Below are 16396 nucleotides of genomic sequence, written 5' to 3' on the forward strand. Positions count from 1 at the left end.
TAGAAGGGTGCTACAGTTGGCAAAGTGAGACTAGGATTTCATTCAACCACGTGGAGGAAAGACATGGAACAGTACCATCTCCACTGTTTAAAAGCCCATCAATATTACTGCAGCTGCAAACAAAAAAAAAAAAAAAAAGAATTACAGACTAAGTATTTTTTAAAAATTGTGATTATTCACCAAACTTGGTCAATGGAAATGTTTCCATCATTCCATTGTTGTTGATTTTTAAAATAATGTTTTCTCTTTGCCTTCTGCACTGTATCAAGTAAGATAATGAAACACTGATACTGATTTCGCAGTCTGTTTACCGACCTGCTTCAGCACTATGGACACTTCAAGAGATCATACACATCACTTCTATACATCTTCCTTAAAGTGAACTAAATACTACATGAACTCATCACTGATGTCACACTCCATGGCAAGCACTTGCAGGCATCCAGTCAACCAAACTAGCTCTCCAGTGACAGAGGTGACCACAATTTCAGCCACTGAAGTACTCATATTGAAGTCAAGGGTAGCTAAGCCATAACTAATATACAATTTTAAAAAAAAAGTTAAAAAAACCCCTAAGAATTAAATTAGTCAAGATTCCCACCATTCCATCGTGTAGATGTGGGCTAGTTAGTCAAACTGCTGTCACACACAATATGCTGTCAGCTACGCTTAAAGATGAACTTTCTTTACCACTGATTTAACCAGTTATGAACACAGCACAATCTGTAGCAAAGGCAGAAATGGTCTAAGAGAAGCACTTCAAGTCATGTAATCCTGTAAAACAGGTAAGTCCCAGCCATGTCAGAGGTACACTGACTGGCATGACAAAAGCCAGCTCTACACAGTAAAATTAAGAAAGGAAAATGAAATGCCTGCAAGAAAACCGTTAAAGAAGTCTTGCTCTTGGCCAAGGTAAATATTAAGAATAAACTGAAAGAAACAGGACTCATCTAACAGACCAGAACCGGTGAGATGAAAACTCATGAACAGATGCAACCAAAGACCTCAGTTCATGGGTAGGTACACTAGATTCACTACGTGGGTAGGTACAAGATTGTTGCAAAAACTGTGATGCAAGGAACAGCCACTCTGCAAGTCCTTCAAAAACTCAAATCTTTCACTATGTTTTCTACAGGAATAGGGAGCAGCCAGACAACCTGTTCAATCTACAGTACACGGCAGAGGAAAGTAAGGAGACAAGTCTGCCTTCCAAAGCAGAAGTCCTATTACACGAGGCCTAACAAAATCTAGAAGAAGAAAACGCTGATCTTTTCTCATCTAGAAAGCTCAGTGACTGGTAGGCACTTATCTCCTGCTAACCTTTAGGTATACCAGTACACCTAGTCCTCTAAACTAAAGCATTCTTGTCCTCCAGTTCCTCAAACTATGGCCCAAGGGCAAGCAAAGTCTGTTTGCTTTTGTAAATAGGTGCTTTGGACTAATGTCATCATCACAGGTAAGTACCTAATTTGGTTGCCCTTGACAGTTTCAAGCTTGCCATGGGGATATTCTGTACCTGAAGTATGAGTGCATTTTATTAATAAAATTAAAACCTACAGCTCTAACCACTTACAGATCTTTGAAACAGAAACTGGGCTGTCCAGTGATACAAGCAGAAACAGTCTGGTAGTGATCTTATAATAAAGACTTAAGAAGAACTTGAAGCAATGAAACAATGAGCATCATTTTTCAGTATCTCTTAAAAGTAAAGGAGGGGGATGACCTAGCACCTTCAAAACAAACAAGGGTCTTAAGAAGATTTTGATAAATTACTTCAAAATTTTAAAAACAGCGGTATTAAATAGTACTTGCTAAAGCAGGAAGAAAGATAGAGATTCCTAAATGAAGCAATGTTTCTCCTTAAAGAGCTCTTTAAAACGCAGTTCAGAAAAAAACCAGCAACGTATCTAAATGACTTGAATCAGCTTTGTTTCCTTTGTGTGGTTTAATGTAGAAACAGCAAGGAAGAAATGGACTAAAGATAGCAAAACTGTTCTGTTCTTACCACAGAATGAACTTCCTCAGCTCTTCAAAGAGGAACTGATGGAGAACAGAATAAGAAGGAAGAACTGAAGACAGAGACTAAATAGCTGGGAAAATCAAGCTATGATGAAACACAAGCAGGACTTTTTGTTTTCATAAAAGAAAGTAAGATGCAATAGAGATTGTTTGGGTGTCCCTGGAGAGTAAGCAGCTGAAGATGGATTTTTCAGGGCAAACTGACTGCTTTAAGAAAGATGTCTTAAGAAATTATTTTAAGAAAAACAGAATGAAAAGGAGAGAGTTTCTTGTATAAGTCTTGAGAGATACTTTGTGGTGACCATTCACCAGGAAAATGGTGCGTCAACATGGAACTTGGAAAACTGAAAGCTTGAATTTGCATTGGTGTGGGAACTTAAGACTCTGTTCTCATTTCCTCCTCCTGGTTCCCCCTAGAAAATCCCTTTTCTACTTCATGGCCCTTTTTACTTCACCTTCTATATAACTAGAAAAGAGCACATATCGATGAAGCTCCTGTTCTCAATGAAGTCTCTTCCCCTACAGATAGTAAAATCGCTCTATGGATCACTGGTCCCAGCAATTACTTTTACCACGGCCTTCATATCCTAATCTCTGACCACATTCACCTGAAATACCATCCTCAGTCTTCCCACATGAAACAGGAGCAGTTTCAGTGTGTGGGATTTAGCTGATCTTCCATCCTGAGTAGGTGTGAGGGGAATATACTGGGAATTTTCCCAGAGCTGCAGTTCTTCCCCCTTGCTCTTCATTTTTGATGGCCCCCAATAGCTCAGTATTAGGTGTCTGTGCTATTTATATCCTCCCTATAGATGTCTCTGCTGCTGTCCACAGTGTCCCAGGTTCTATGAATGTAAAGTCTTGCCAGTCCTGCTGCTTCCTCCACTGCTGGGAAGCAGATGAGCAAGAGCTCTTCTAACACTTAGAGCCACTGTTACTTAGCAAAACTTTGTGAGACAGTACAGCAGCACTGGAGACATCCAAAAGCTCTGATGTATGAAAGAAAATCATTTAATTTATACCTGGAAGGTTTCCTTTACAGGCTTTTAGGCCAGCCATTTAGGTTTTTATTTTACAAGGAGACATGATCCCATCTGCATGTTAGTACAGGTCTCTTCCACTGCCAGAACCATTATCCCATTCCCCCTAATGGTATTTTGTCCACATGTATATAAATCCATATAAACAATACTGTGCAGACTGTCCTCCAATGGAAACGACATATTAGACATTCTCAGAACATTGCTTTCAATCCTTCACAACTTGAGCTGCACTTTTTTCAAACAAAGTCAGGTAACAACCTTCATTCACATATGGTTACAGTCTTAAAATAAAACTGAATGAAAAGCTGATTTTGGGATAAGTATATATTTACAAAATCAAGGAACTGTTTAAAACAAAGCTGGATGAACATCCTGGCAGAACCACCTTACACTGAACTGTATGCAGAGTTGTAGGTAAAAAACACCAGTAGAGAAACAAAAAGCAAAGTATGCTTTCAAAAGCATTCTTGAATTATTTAACCTTTAGAAATGTGCAAATGAAAACAGAAAGTCTCCTGGCCTGTGCTCAACATGACTTTGGAGTACAGCTGCAATCACCATAAATGTGATTGTCAGCATACTGCCATAGGGCACATGAGGAGACAGCACTGACTACCCAATTGCACAAGAGAAGTCACTTGGGCTCTTCCCACCAGTGGCCTAAACCCAGGATTCCTCCAACTTCAAGCTTTGCCTCCCTCAATCCTTCAGGTCAAATGAATTTAAGTAAGAGTGAAATTAAAGAACACCAAATACAGAAGAGTTCACAGAGCCCTGTGCTCTCTAAGATTTGTATTGATCCCTGTTCCCTAGTACAGAGTCTCAAAATTTTGAGCTAAGTCTCCTTCAAACCTGCTGACAGGGTGTGACATTTCAGTTCTCTGTTCAGTGTACCACCTCATCCTTCCTTTCCAGCCCTTCCTCCCAGGGGAGGGCTGCAGACTTCCTCTCCCTTAGCCTAGTGCCTCCTCAAGGCTCCTGCCTTCCCACCCACTCCCCCCCGAGCTCTTTCCCCAGCCCTGCCTCCTGCCCAGACACACCACACATGGATAACACAGCTCGTATGGTCCTGTGCCTGCATGAGGTTGATATAGTCCATCATACCCTGACTGTGAGCTTACACAGACCAATCCAAGCACTTGTAAATCCGTGAGGAAAGCCCAGGGCGAAGACAGCTCTACTTGAGCAATATCAGAGTAGAAACTAAAGCCCAGTTAACAGAGTTCAGCTGATTCTAGAGACATACCAGTGACTCAGCCCCAAAAATATCATCAGCTTTTTACTAGCTAAAGCAGTTTGTTTCCCCTTTTGCACTTGCAGCAGGGATCATGGAAATAAACACCCAGCTACTAGTCACTTCCACCTTCAGAAATACCAGGAATTAGACCAGCATGACAGCGTTTGCATTAGAAAGGAGAACTCCTTAAGTAAAAGGGAAAAGTGCTTTCAAAAAAACTTTAGTAAGTTTTCCTGTTATACCCTTTTGAAACAAAGATTAATGCAAACTTCAAGTCTTTTAAATGTATGTTACTACTTCATGGTTATCATAATATTACAACATCATATTCTCATCACTGTAAAGAAATGCTAAGCTTAATTAATACCTTTGTCCACTTAAAGGCTTATTGGAGTATATGTTTATGATTTAATCTGCCCTGTCTGCCTGGAGCTATCCCTACAACATGTCTTCATATTTAATACTCCTGATTTTAAAAGCTTTTTAACAACAGAATTTTTTCACCCCTCCTTAATAGGCAGTCTAACAGACTAATACATCCATCCCACTGGCATCAAAACACAGCTCACGACTTCCTCAGGATCCCACATTTCCTATCTGTTCTTTTTTCCATGTGAAGCACAGTCAGATGCCTCCTTTTTTACTGGGCTAGCAGACAGTGACACCTTTCAGCAGCTGGGCTTTGCCCAAGGATCATGCCTCATTCTACAAACTCTAGCCCTCAAGGTTTATTTTTTGACAGCAATAAATGCAAGTGTTTGGAATATCATCAGAAAACAGAGGGAAAGGTGAGGTAGGGCCTTAAAATCATTTAAGCAACAGTGCTGTCCAGCTGTATTAACACTTAACTCACAGAGACATCACCTTCCCAGAAACACCTGTGCAATGAGGAAAGCATCCAGCATCTTTCACTGGAGAACAGAGTCCAGCCTCATGACAAACACACCACAGAAAACATGTCACTGAACCACAGAAAGTAACCCACAGGACAGATTTGATGGGGTTTTTTCCCAGGAAACACAGCACTGACATTCAGCAATTCATGTTTCATTGAGGGAGGCTACAAGGAGCAGCAGAAACAGCCTCTGAAAGTCAACTTTAGGAGATCAGGAGAGATGAAGAGGAAGGGTGCTAGTGATACCTGTGGTCTCCAATAAAGTATCTTGTTAACACCTGAGTAAAATAAACAAAAGTTTTTATCTTCCCAACAAGTACTTCTCCTCAAAATTAAATTCCAACATGCATTGAACTGAGCAAAGAGATGGCACTTCCCGAGCACATGCCTACTTTTCCACAATTTCACTGGCATGTAGAGAGGAAAAGACAAATATCTATTTCTGATCCACTCACATTCTCTGGGTATTGCTAAGATGGCCTCACCAGGACTGACTCAATCCTAAGGTCTGTTAACAACCACAGCACAAATGGGGAAATGATCTGCTGGTCCTGGCATGTTTATTCTATTTTCTAGAGAGTCAAAGAAGACAACCCTCAGATAAGAGCTGGTCATACACTGTCTTTCCCCAAGTTCAGCACCATGCTTTATTGTCATCACACTTCCTACATGAAATTTGAAAGAGCAGGGTTTGATCCATTCCAGAATGCATCTTGAAGTGATGTTACACCAAAAAGGCACTTTGTACTTTGAGAATCACGAAAAGGAAAGTGAGTTTACAAATACAAACCATTCCCCTACCCAGACAAACACCTCCCCAGCCTAAGCTGCAAGCATACTGAGGAAAGTTTTTAATTTATTTTCTTTTAGCACCTTAGCAACACATCAGCATCCTAAAACCTTCCTTCATTTCTTCATCTGGGGTATTTACAAGTATTGCCATTGTTTTACACACCTCTTTCCTTCTCAGACCAAATGGCTGCTTGGTCTCAGGATCAGAGAATTCATGTTGGAGAAGGCCTGTGGGGGTTCCATCATGCTCTACCTAACACAGGGCCAGCTATGAGGTCCCAACAGGACTTCATCCTCTTTGGCCTTGAAAATCTGTGAAGACAGACATTGCACAACCACTCTGGGCAACTTGCTCCAGCATCTTACTATCCTCCCTGCTGGAAATCACATCTATCTTGAACTTCATTTCAGCTTTCCTTTGTTGTCCCTCATGCAGTCACCATACAACAAAGTGAAGAAGTTCTGTCTTCTTGAGAACCTCCTTTAAAGTACCAGGAGGTCTCCATAGGGCCCATCAAAGTTTTCTCCAGGCTGAACAAGCCTAGTTCTCTCATATGATCCTCATGCTGTACCATGGCTCTGAGAGCACTGAAAGACCTTTAAATGCTCTCTCAGCCTCACATCCACTCCTGCTCTCTGCTCATGGTACCAGGGACCCCATTTCAGGTCTGCCAGAGGCCTTCAGCACCTGCCCAACCTGTGTAGTAGCTGTGCCCTGCCTCCAGCCATGTGTGTGAATCCTGGTCTTGGACCTCACTGATGCAGACCCTGACCTGAGATAATCACTTCCTTGGGTACTGGCTGCAGTCTTATTAAAATAGTCCTGATACTGTCAGCTGCCTTCACTTCCAGGACACAACACTGGCTCATGCTCAGCCTCTTTAAAGCATTCCCATCTCTCTTTGTCATGCATCAGCAACTCTAATGACATTCCACGCAGAAAACTAACGGGGTATCAGTCATTTGCAAACAGCACAATCCCGAAATATGATAAAGGGGAAAAGCTGAGGTGAGTTTTCAATTGTAAAACCCAAGTATCTGGGGAATATTAACATACTACATCTAAGATAAGCAGCCACTTCTGCTCCAGCACTCTCAGAGTAACACCAAGACAAAGTCTAGGATTCTCTAGTGAAAACTTGCTAGTTTCACATGTGACACAAATGTGAAAGTAACTCCTCCAGTCAGTGCTGCCGCCTCAGTGCTGGTTTGCTATTTTAATCTGTGCTCTTCCTGTGTTTCACTTTTCTATTGCAGTTTTTTAGTTTGTGTCTTTGGGGAGACAGGGGTTAAACACTAAAAATACACAGTTGTGATGGAACTCACGGACAGGCTGAGGTTTGGCATGCTTTGGAAGAAAATAACTTAAAATAGCAGAGAAAGCAAAGACTGTGGGATATGCATCTCTGATAGCTACTTTCTGCTAAAATAACGAAAAGAGCTAAGATAGCACTGACACTCACAGTTAACCCTCTATCCTGCTCAACAGAGATGAACAGGGCCATTCTAACCTCAGAGCTTTGCCTGAATAATACAAATGACACTGCATTTGTTATGTTCTGACCCCAAGGTCTTCTTATGCAGCTTTACTGATTTGAATTAGGTTTAAAGAAAGTGCAGGTATTCAAAACCAAGCGTGCCACGAGTCTTACAGCCCTGTTATAGAAAAGGCTTTTTCTGTAGGATTTGCAATTTGATCATCACAGGTCTAAAAATATGAAAGGGAAAGATCTGGAGGCAGAAGCTATATTAGCTCCATCACTTGTCATACTTGGAGCTCAGGAAAAATGCAAAATGGAAGCAAGGGACATAAAACTGCAAGGACAGATTTTTTTTGCCTGGTGTTCTCAACATCACATTGATAATTTATCTTTTGACACTCTAAAAGTTATGGAGTGCTAACTTTGGCCCCATGTTCCATGCCAACACAACTCATATGAATGCACACTTCAGTGGCTGCTATCCTTTGCAATTGTACACCCTGACTACAAAGCTTAACAAACAAACCATTAAAACAATTTGTGGCACCTGCTACTAACAACTTGGCTACAGGAACACATTAAGTTTTGGCTTCCATAGGCAACGCTTAGGCCCATCTAGGAATGGGCCAAGAGCCCAAACAAACTGTGTGATTTTACTCTCATGGCTGTTCTAGAGAATATTTAACTTCTACCCAGACATATCCCAGGTGACTTATGCCCATGTCTTAAAGTAAGTTCAGCGCCGGTCAGGTAGGAAAATCAGGTGCCCCATTCCTGTGGTTCAAGCCACAGAACTATACAGTGTAAAAGCACAGAACAAAAGAGTTGACAGAAGGATTAGGTAGAGAAATGCAGCTCACCCTTGCAGTCTAATTTTTTTCTTAACACAGCATCCCCACACCACAGGTCCTCCCCTGCCCATCAGAAATCCCTGGAGCTGAAGGCCCTCCCGAGAGGCAAACCTCACAGAGCTCCCACTTCCCACCAGCACCACGGTGACAGGCGGATATCCCAAGATACAGCAAGAAAAGTTTCCAAAAGCTCGAACAGGAAAAGGCCACGCTGGAGTCAAGTTTTACATAAGAAGGGGGAAGGCAGGAACCGCTGGCACCACGTCCGCGGGCGGCTGCCGAGCGGAGCTCTCAGCCCCCGGCGGGCTCGCTCGCAGCGCGGCCGGGGCGCAGCCCCCCTCCCTCCCTCCCCTCACGGCGCCCTGCGCGCTCGCAGCCCCTCACGCCCGCCGCACCTCGGGGGTGCGCAAGGCCACAGCAGAGACAGCCCCCGCCTGCCAGCAGCGCTGTCCCAGGGTGTTCTCCCCGGCGGCGGGGATGAATCCATCCCCAGCCGAAGGCATCCGCTGCCGTGCGGGACGGGCACCGCGGGCTCCCCGGCCGAGAGCAGGACCGCGCACGCAGACGCCGCTGGGCTCGTCTCATCCCTCTGAACTAACTTTCCTGTTTCCGCAAAAATCACACAGGCACCGCAGGAGGGGGCGGGGGGTTATTGTTTCCAGCAAACACTCCTCGCCCCTACGAGCCACCCGCACCCCTCCCGCGCCCCCATCCCGCCGGGACCCCGCCGCTCCCCAGCGTCTCCGGCGGCCGGGCCGGCATCCCGCGACCCCCGCGACGGGCAGCCCCCGGCACCCCCGCCCCGGGCCGCCCTGCTCCTGCCACCTCCCGTCTCCCAGGGCCGGGAATCGCCCGCAGGTCCCCGCCGCCCCTCGCCCCCCGTGGCGCCGGGTCTCACCCGCGCGTCCCTGGGCCGGGCCGGATGGGGCCGAGGGCTGGGGGAGCGGCGGAGCTAGGGCAGGACACGGCCCCAGCTCCTGCCAGCGGAAACGGGAGGAGGGGCTCGGACCGGCGTTACCGAGCGGGGAGGAGCTGGGGGCGCTACCCAGGGGAGGCTCCAGCCCCGCGGAGGAGGGAAGGGAGGGATGGAGGGGAGGGAGCGCTGCCGGCCCGCTCCTCCAGCGCACCCCACCCGCTCCGTCCTGCGCCCGCCGGAGCCCCTTTGGCAGTGCTCTGCCTGAAGCCCGCCCCGCTCCTTCTGCCGCCGCGGTACCCTCCGAGGAACCCCTGGGCTGGGCGCCAGGAGCATCCTCTTGCGCATCCTCCCGGAGCTGGCGGGATGCGCCGGGCGGGGGGCACCGACGGCCCCTGCCCAGCTGCCCCTGCCCCGAGGGACCCGCGGCTGGACGTGCCCTCCGGGCTCAGGTAGGCAGGGGTGGTGCCCGTGCCCGCAAGCGGCCCGGAGTGCAGCCCTGACCGCCGCTGCCAGCGGCAACTCCGTGCTGAGATGCTCGCTGGTCCGAAGCCCACCACGACTGCCAGTGTGTTGCTTTGGCTTCTAGCACAGGGGGAGAGCGTGTCTGAGTGCTCCTCTGAGCTTGCTGCGGTCGCAGCGGGAGTTGTAGACAGGTGTGGGTCGGTCTCTTCTCACAGGTAACAAGTGATAGCACAAGAGGACACGGCATCAAACTGTGCCAGGTGAGGTTTAGACTGGAAATTAGAAAATATTTCTTTGCTGAAAGGTTGTTCAGCCATTGGAACAGGTTGCTCAAGGAAGTGGTGGAGTCACCATTCATAGAAGTATTTAACAAATGAGTATATATGGTGCTTAGAGACTTGTTTTAGTGGTGGACACAGCAGTCCTGGATTTATGGCTGGACTCTTGGACATCTTTTCCAATCTTAATGATACTTATCTGTGGTGCTATGAGAGACAGGGCCATAAGGGAGATCTTCTGACATCATATAGAAAGTCCCCACCTGCCTTCCTCTGGGTGTCAGTGGAAGTGCAACAAAAACTGAATGAGGTCAATTTCAAACACTCTCTCCAGAAGAAGACTCTCTCAAGTTGTTTTAACAGAGCTGGAGAAGGCTTTGGCATAGACCACTAAGTGAAGTGTTATGTGCTGGGGAAACAACCTAGAACTGGGGCGGAAATGACTACAGAAGTAGAGGAGGGCGTCCTGAGAGGAACTGTATTTTACCGTGTATGAAGAGCAACTCAAGGCTTTACCATAAATGTTTTTACAGAAGGAAGATCTGTTTCACATTCCGAAGTCCCCTGTGTATTCTCATTTCCTCCCCTGGTACTGTTGCTGCTGTCACACTTCTCAGTTCAAGGGGATGTCCACATCAAATATATTCTTTTGTACTTTCCATCATGTCCTAAGTGGATTTTTATAAACTGCTTGGTTCAACAGACTTGAAGCAACCTGGTGGCAGTGCTGCCAGCAACACAACTGTCATTTGCTGCATGTTTGTTTCTCTCCCTCCCAGAAGAGAAGCATGTGCTGCAGATCTCTGTCATTTATTTACATGCAGAAGTACACAAACATTGCTGTGTGTTTACCTTAAAGCAATAAGGGAAATATATCTTGCAATGCACCAAGAGATAAACTGCTTTTGGTTCTTTTGTTCCACACTCCAATAAAGGTCCATCTCCTGGTTGCCGTAGCTCTAATGCAGCAAATCCCATTAGACCTGAGGACTGAAGGATCTTCATTCCAGAATTGATACCAAACTTTAGTAACTTGAACTTTGGAAATAAACAACAACTTCCTGAAAGACAAGCAGCAAAGGAAGTCAGCAGACAATGAGAACACATTTGACAGTTTTGGTGGTGGTGTTATTGTTGCTTGGTTGTTCACTCTAAAAGAAACAGCATGATGTTGTGTTCTTCACCTGTTGCATAAGCAAAGCCGCTTTATACCCAGGTATATGGGATTTCTATAGTTCAAGCCAAAGTGAAAAATCAATGTGTGAAATCAAGTAATCATTTGGTGTCTACCTTGGGCAAAAAAGGTAAAATATGCACAGGAAAGAAAACCCATATATATGGGAGCTTTGTATGAACCTGATGATTTAGGGAAGAGCTTGAGGATGACTGTGAAAATGAGGACTGGAGTGGCTGATGCTGTGATACTGTAGATACACTTTGTACCAAGGAAACTGCTTTTATCTGCAGGTCTCTTCTCAATTATGCCAGTAAGTTTAGGAAAGTAGTCTGTTAGACCTGTGTTTCAGCTTCAACTAGCCATCTTCCACATGCAACTGAATTTAACATGGGGGCACTCTGATGTTGTCCAAACAGTGAGGAACAGAAGGAGTTGCACCTCATCAGCATCTTCTCCCAGGCAACCAGCGACAGGACAAGAGGCCACAGTCTTAAGCTGCACTAGGGGAAGTTTAGGCTAGGCATTAGAAAAATGTTTTTCACAAAAAGAGTGGTTCAGCATTGGAATGGGCTGCCCAGGGAGGTGGTGGAATCACTATCCCTGGAGGTGTTAAAAAAAAAATAGATGTGGCACTTAGTGCCATGGTTTAGTTTATAAGGTACTGTTAGGTCATAGGCTGAACTTGACAATCTCAGAGATCTTTTCCAACCTTATTAATTTTGTGATTCTGTGTACCTGAATCCATGGCATATGACCAGCAAACCTGAAGGGTACATGCAGCTTCTGAGAACAGCTTTGAATAGCTGCCTTTGAGGCATCTAGAAAAGGATGCTCTCCAGTGTAATTCACAGGATGTACCCCCTCTACTGTAATAGCAAGTCTGTGGCTTTGGTCCTAGCCACCAATTTCAGATGAAATCATAATATGGCAACAGAGCTGAGTGCTGTGAGGAAATTAAGGAGGTTGAAAATCAAAGTCTTTGCTTCTCTTTTTGACAGAAAGAAATAATCCATCTAGACTTTCCAACTTTGCTTGTATTCGTGTTCTTTCCATTGTAATTGCTGTATTTTGCACCTGAAGGAGATGAGGGGGGTGCTTTTCTCTAAAGATGCTGTATTAGTTTTCCTCAGAATGAGCACCAGTACTTATGTGGCTTATGTAAGAGGCCAAAATTGTATGGCCTCTTAAATGAGAGGCATCAAGATTTGGAGTCTTGACTAATTGCTGAACCAGCAGGCAAACATGGCTTCCAGTGTAGTATATCTGGATCTGGTGTCCAAGAGGATTGGGACTGCACTATGGTCTGTGAAGTTACAGACAGAGCTGTGGTCAACCTAAGCTTCTGGCTAGCCTTCCCTCACAGAGAGTAGCCCTGATCTTACCATTTCATTACAAGCATGCAAGTTGTCTACTACCTTCCTGCTTGGTTTTGATGTAGACTTTGCTTGCAGGATTGGTGAAACAGCATGACCCCCTGGCAGCTTCTTGAAGGCTCGGCATGTGTTCTTCCTGCCCCTTCTACAGTTCTAGAGCAAGTTTGAGGGTGTTCTCACCTGTCTGAATTAGTTCTTATTCTTTGCTGTAACCACACAAGATCTTCAGCTCCTTCATCTGGTCCAAGATGTCAAAGAAGCAAGACAAAAATGAGCTGGGTAATGGTGAAGAAAATGCCACTGGGAAATCCATTGCACCAAAGGCTAAAGCATGTGTGTAATACTCAAGGAAATAAAGATCCTTGGGTCTAGATATTGAAGTAGAAAGAGATTTAAATTCAATCCCTACCTTTGCCTCTAGGCCCACCTACATGTTTTCTCTCTTGGCAGTGTCAGCTTAAGAAGTTCCCACCCCCTCACCACAAATACATGAATGAATTCAAATGAACTTGTCTTACCTGAAGTGTTCCTTTTTGCTTTGAAGTGCAGATGAAGGGAGGGCTCCTGACTTGCCTAGTTCTGTGTTGCTCAGACCCATGGTCTGTCTTATCTCAGAAGACTTATCGGTAAGTGGAATCACTTTAGTAATTCAGTTTGGCATGATTCCACAAGATGAAGCTGCACAGATTAGGGCTGATAAACTGAAGGATGTACATTAGAAAAAAAGGGAATCAGTTAAATGGAAACTTTTTTGTGCTTTGTTGTAAAGAAAACATGGATTTTTAGATCTCTGTTTTGTCACTTTTCCTTCTAAGGTCTCAGTATTGTGGCTGTAAAATGACCAGAGGAATCAGCTTTTAATGTTTTATCCTTTGATTTTACAGCAAGCTCTTACAGGTTAAGTTAATAATTCTGGTATTTCTGCCCCAACAAAAATTAAACTTGTAAGACACTCTGATATCCTCATTTGTTGTCAGTTCTTTAGAGTTCAATTTAGCTTTACTTCTTGAAACTAGGCTATCTCTTTTTTTACATATGCTGCTATTTTGTGTTTGCTTTGCTTTATTTTTAGCAAAATTGCAGCTGGCTCTTAGTTCGATGCACTGTCTGGTTTCTTCTGGTGAAATTCCAAGAAAGAAAGCCTTGGGGACAGAGAGCTACAGTCCTTCCAGTCTTTGAAGTATTTTTGCATGGATCTCACCCATTCTGCAAGGGGACAGAAGCCTTTCAGTCCAGATCAAAATTTCCAGTACTTCTTTTGCCTCTTAGCTTTACTAAATCTTCTTCATCTCTTGACGTACATAAAAGTAAGCTCTCCCAGACACACAAATTTTCTTTTCCTCTCTCCACTGACTTTCAAAGGCAGGTAGATGTCTCTTGCTGACCCTGGTTATTGACACCAGGGAGCTGTGAACTCCAAGAGCAAGCACAGAAAGGAATACTGCCAGAGAAGAATCTTCCACTGGTATCAAGTTGAAAATAAACCCTGCACAAGTGTCCCAAAATCAACTGTGCAAAGATTTCCTCTGTTCCTCAGCCTGTTGGTTCATGTTTACTACCTTGATAACATCCTATAACTTTGCTTAATGTGGTTTTAATAATGATTAACTAATGGACTAAGTGAACTTCTAGGGCTCATCTTCAGGGACTGACTTCCATAGGGTCAGCTGTTGTGGTGTAACCAGCAGTGAAAGCATGCAAGGCACCAAGCTCATGTTTGCAGGAGAATACTAATACACATCATAAGGAATTTTCCATTGCTGGGGACTTTCTCTGCCCTTTCTCTGTACAGGCTTCATTTCAAAAGATTGTTGTCTGCATTGGCCAAAAATCCTTTTCCCAAGAGTCAGGTTTTTTTCTTATTAGCAAGGTTTTATTTGATTTGTTGCCTGTTCCACACATGGTTCAGAGATCAGGAAGGAAATTGCTTAGGGCAGAAGCAGGCAGGTGAATGCATCAGCAAAGGACTGTAGACAGTTGGTGCCATTCATACCTATGTGGCCAGCTGGAGGAGATGCCTGGTTTGCAGAGATGTAGTTAATTCAGTCCCGGGTGGCTTGGTCACCTGGCTGGGATTAGCAATAACATCCAATGGATGGGCAAGGGCAGCCTGTGCTTGCATGGATTTTTCATGTGCAGCACAGAACAGCAGGTATTTCAACATGCTTTGTTTTCTATGTGTTTAAAGTACTTGTCTCATCTCTCTCCAAGCTTGACTGATTCTCGTTACCAGCCATGTAGATCTTAAGGAAAGATGTTGGCATCTGTGTGTCTGTATCACTGTTTGGAAATCCATTCTTGAAGGTATTTCTTTGTCTTGGGGAGAACAGGCAGAACAGGAACTTGGTGTAGATTTTGCTTAATAGGTGCAAGCAAATTTTCTGTTCTTGACCATCCACTTTTGGCTCCTGCACAGAGAAGGTTAACAGCACTAGCCCTGCAAGGTCCTTAAAAGTAACCTCTGAGAATGCAGGGTCTGCAAGATTGGGGGGAAAAATATATGGAGCACTTTTCCCATAACAGAAAACAAGCCATCCTTCTCCAGCTCTGACTTCATGGCATCATCTTTACTATCCTCCTTACCCTTGTCCTTTCCTTCCCAGGCTTCAAAGCATAGGGTATGCCTGGTGAAGACTCATCCCTGTCAGGGACCTCCCACGTGCAAATGGAAACCCACACTTTTACAGTTACAACAGATCTACTGGCATGCAGCTGCTTAATGAGGAAGTAAGTCAATTAGTCCCCCTTCCACATTAAATTGATTGTCCAGGCCACACAACTCTGCCTGGCCACCCAATAAATTTCCTGTTCACCCGCTGCCAAGAGCATCATGCAAACCACCTCTTCCCCCAGAGCAACATGAATGGCTGCATCTTTCCCCCACATCAGCAGCATTGTGGGGACCAAGATTATTGCCTCTCAGTGACTCCTCTCTGAATAGACAACCTCAGTTTACAAGAAAAGCAGAGAGGCTGTGTTTGATTGCCTTGGAAACACAGAAAGCTAAGCTGTTTTCACTCTTCCGTCTCTATCATTTTTTTCCTTCAGTTTGCTGACCAAATGACATCCTGTGCAATACTTGTGCATCTCACTGTCTGCAACTAACGGGTGAAATAATTTGACCTCTGCAAACAATTATTTTGCTGGTGCACAAGGGCACAGACTGGCTCACTGAGCATTGGTAGCTGTGCAGGGAGAACAGAAGCAAGAGCAGCAAGAATTATTTTAGTCTGTCAAGTCATCAGATTTGATACATAGAGGAAATCTACTGGGCAAGACAACATGATTTAACATACCCAATTTTCCAAGCATAATTTTATTTAAAATGCAAAAGAAAGATTCATCTCTCACCATCATGCATGGAAGTGAGGGAAGAAGAAACAAGCCTCTAACAGAGCAAGGCTGAATGAGCCTGTGACTGCACAACTGCTGATGTGGCCAGGCAGCTGTGCAGGATACATGTGCAACCTCTACAGACAGGCACATGACCACGTATGTCTAACTGATACCTATATAAATGTATAGTAACCACGTCTGCGCATGTGTTGGCTTTCAAATCAATGTATATGATGAGTGCACACACTCAGACCAGGTGTAGCATGAACATTTTCAACCTGTTCATATGTGATCAGAGTTGTGGAAGCTGCTGCCGTTGCCACTGCCCCACCTGTATGCTCAAGTGCACACACTCCTTTCATGTGTGTGATCACACCCTGGTTGTGCACTGTGGGAAATGCTTTTCACAGGATGCAGATTGTGGTGAGACCCTAAAGCAGTAATTTGCCTGTTTCCTGGACTCCCAACTCTTTTTCCCATTTGCACAAACCTGGAGATGGAAACTTCACTCTATCAATCACAAACCAGCTCAGAGG

At 44.7% G+C, this 16396-nt stretch overlaps 1 protein-coding gene across 4 annotated transcripts in view; it reads right to left on the bottom strand.

Moving 5' to 3' along the window:
* TSPAN9 (tetraspanin 9) overlaps positions 1–9312 on the bottom strand; it is a 169969-nt gene extending 160657 nt beyond the window's left edge. Inside the window, exon 1 of one of the 4 annotated variants that reach the window (XM_038135102.1) lies at positions 9217–9312. Coding sequence is in view for 1 of the 4 variants with exons in the window: in XM_038135047.1 (XP_037990975.1) it covers positions 8714–8903 (190 nt within the window). In the remaining 3 variants the exon portion in view is untranslated. Of the gene's footprint in view, positions 1–8713; positions 9058–9216 lie in introns of those variants that run through there. The other 3 variants (XM_038135065.1, XM_038135056.1, XM_038135047.1) reach the window with 3 other exon arrangements.
* Between the last annotated feature and the right edge of the window lie 7084 nt (positions 9313–16396).

This window comes from Motacilla alba, chromosome 1, assembly GCF_015832195.1.
Source record: "Motacilla alba alba isolate MOTALB_02 chromosome 1, Motacilla_alba_V1.0_pri, whole genome shotgun sequence".
NCBI classification, from domain to species: Eukaryota; Metazoa; Chordata; class Aves; order Passeriformes; family Motacillidae; genus Motacilla; species Motacilla alba.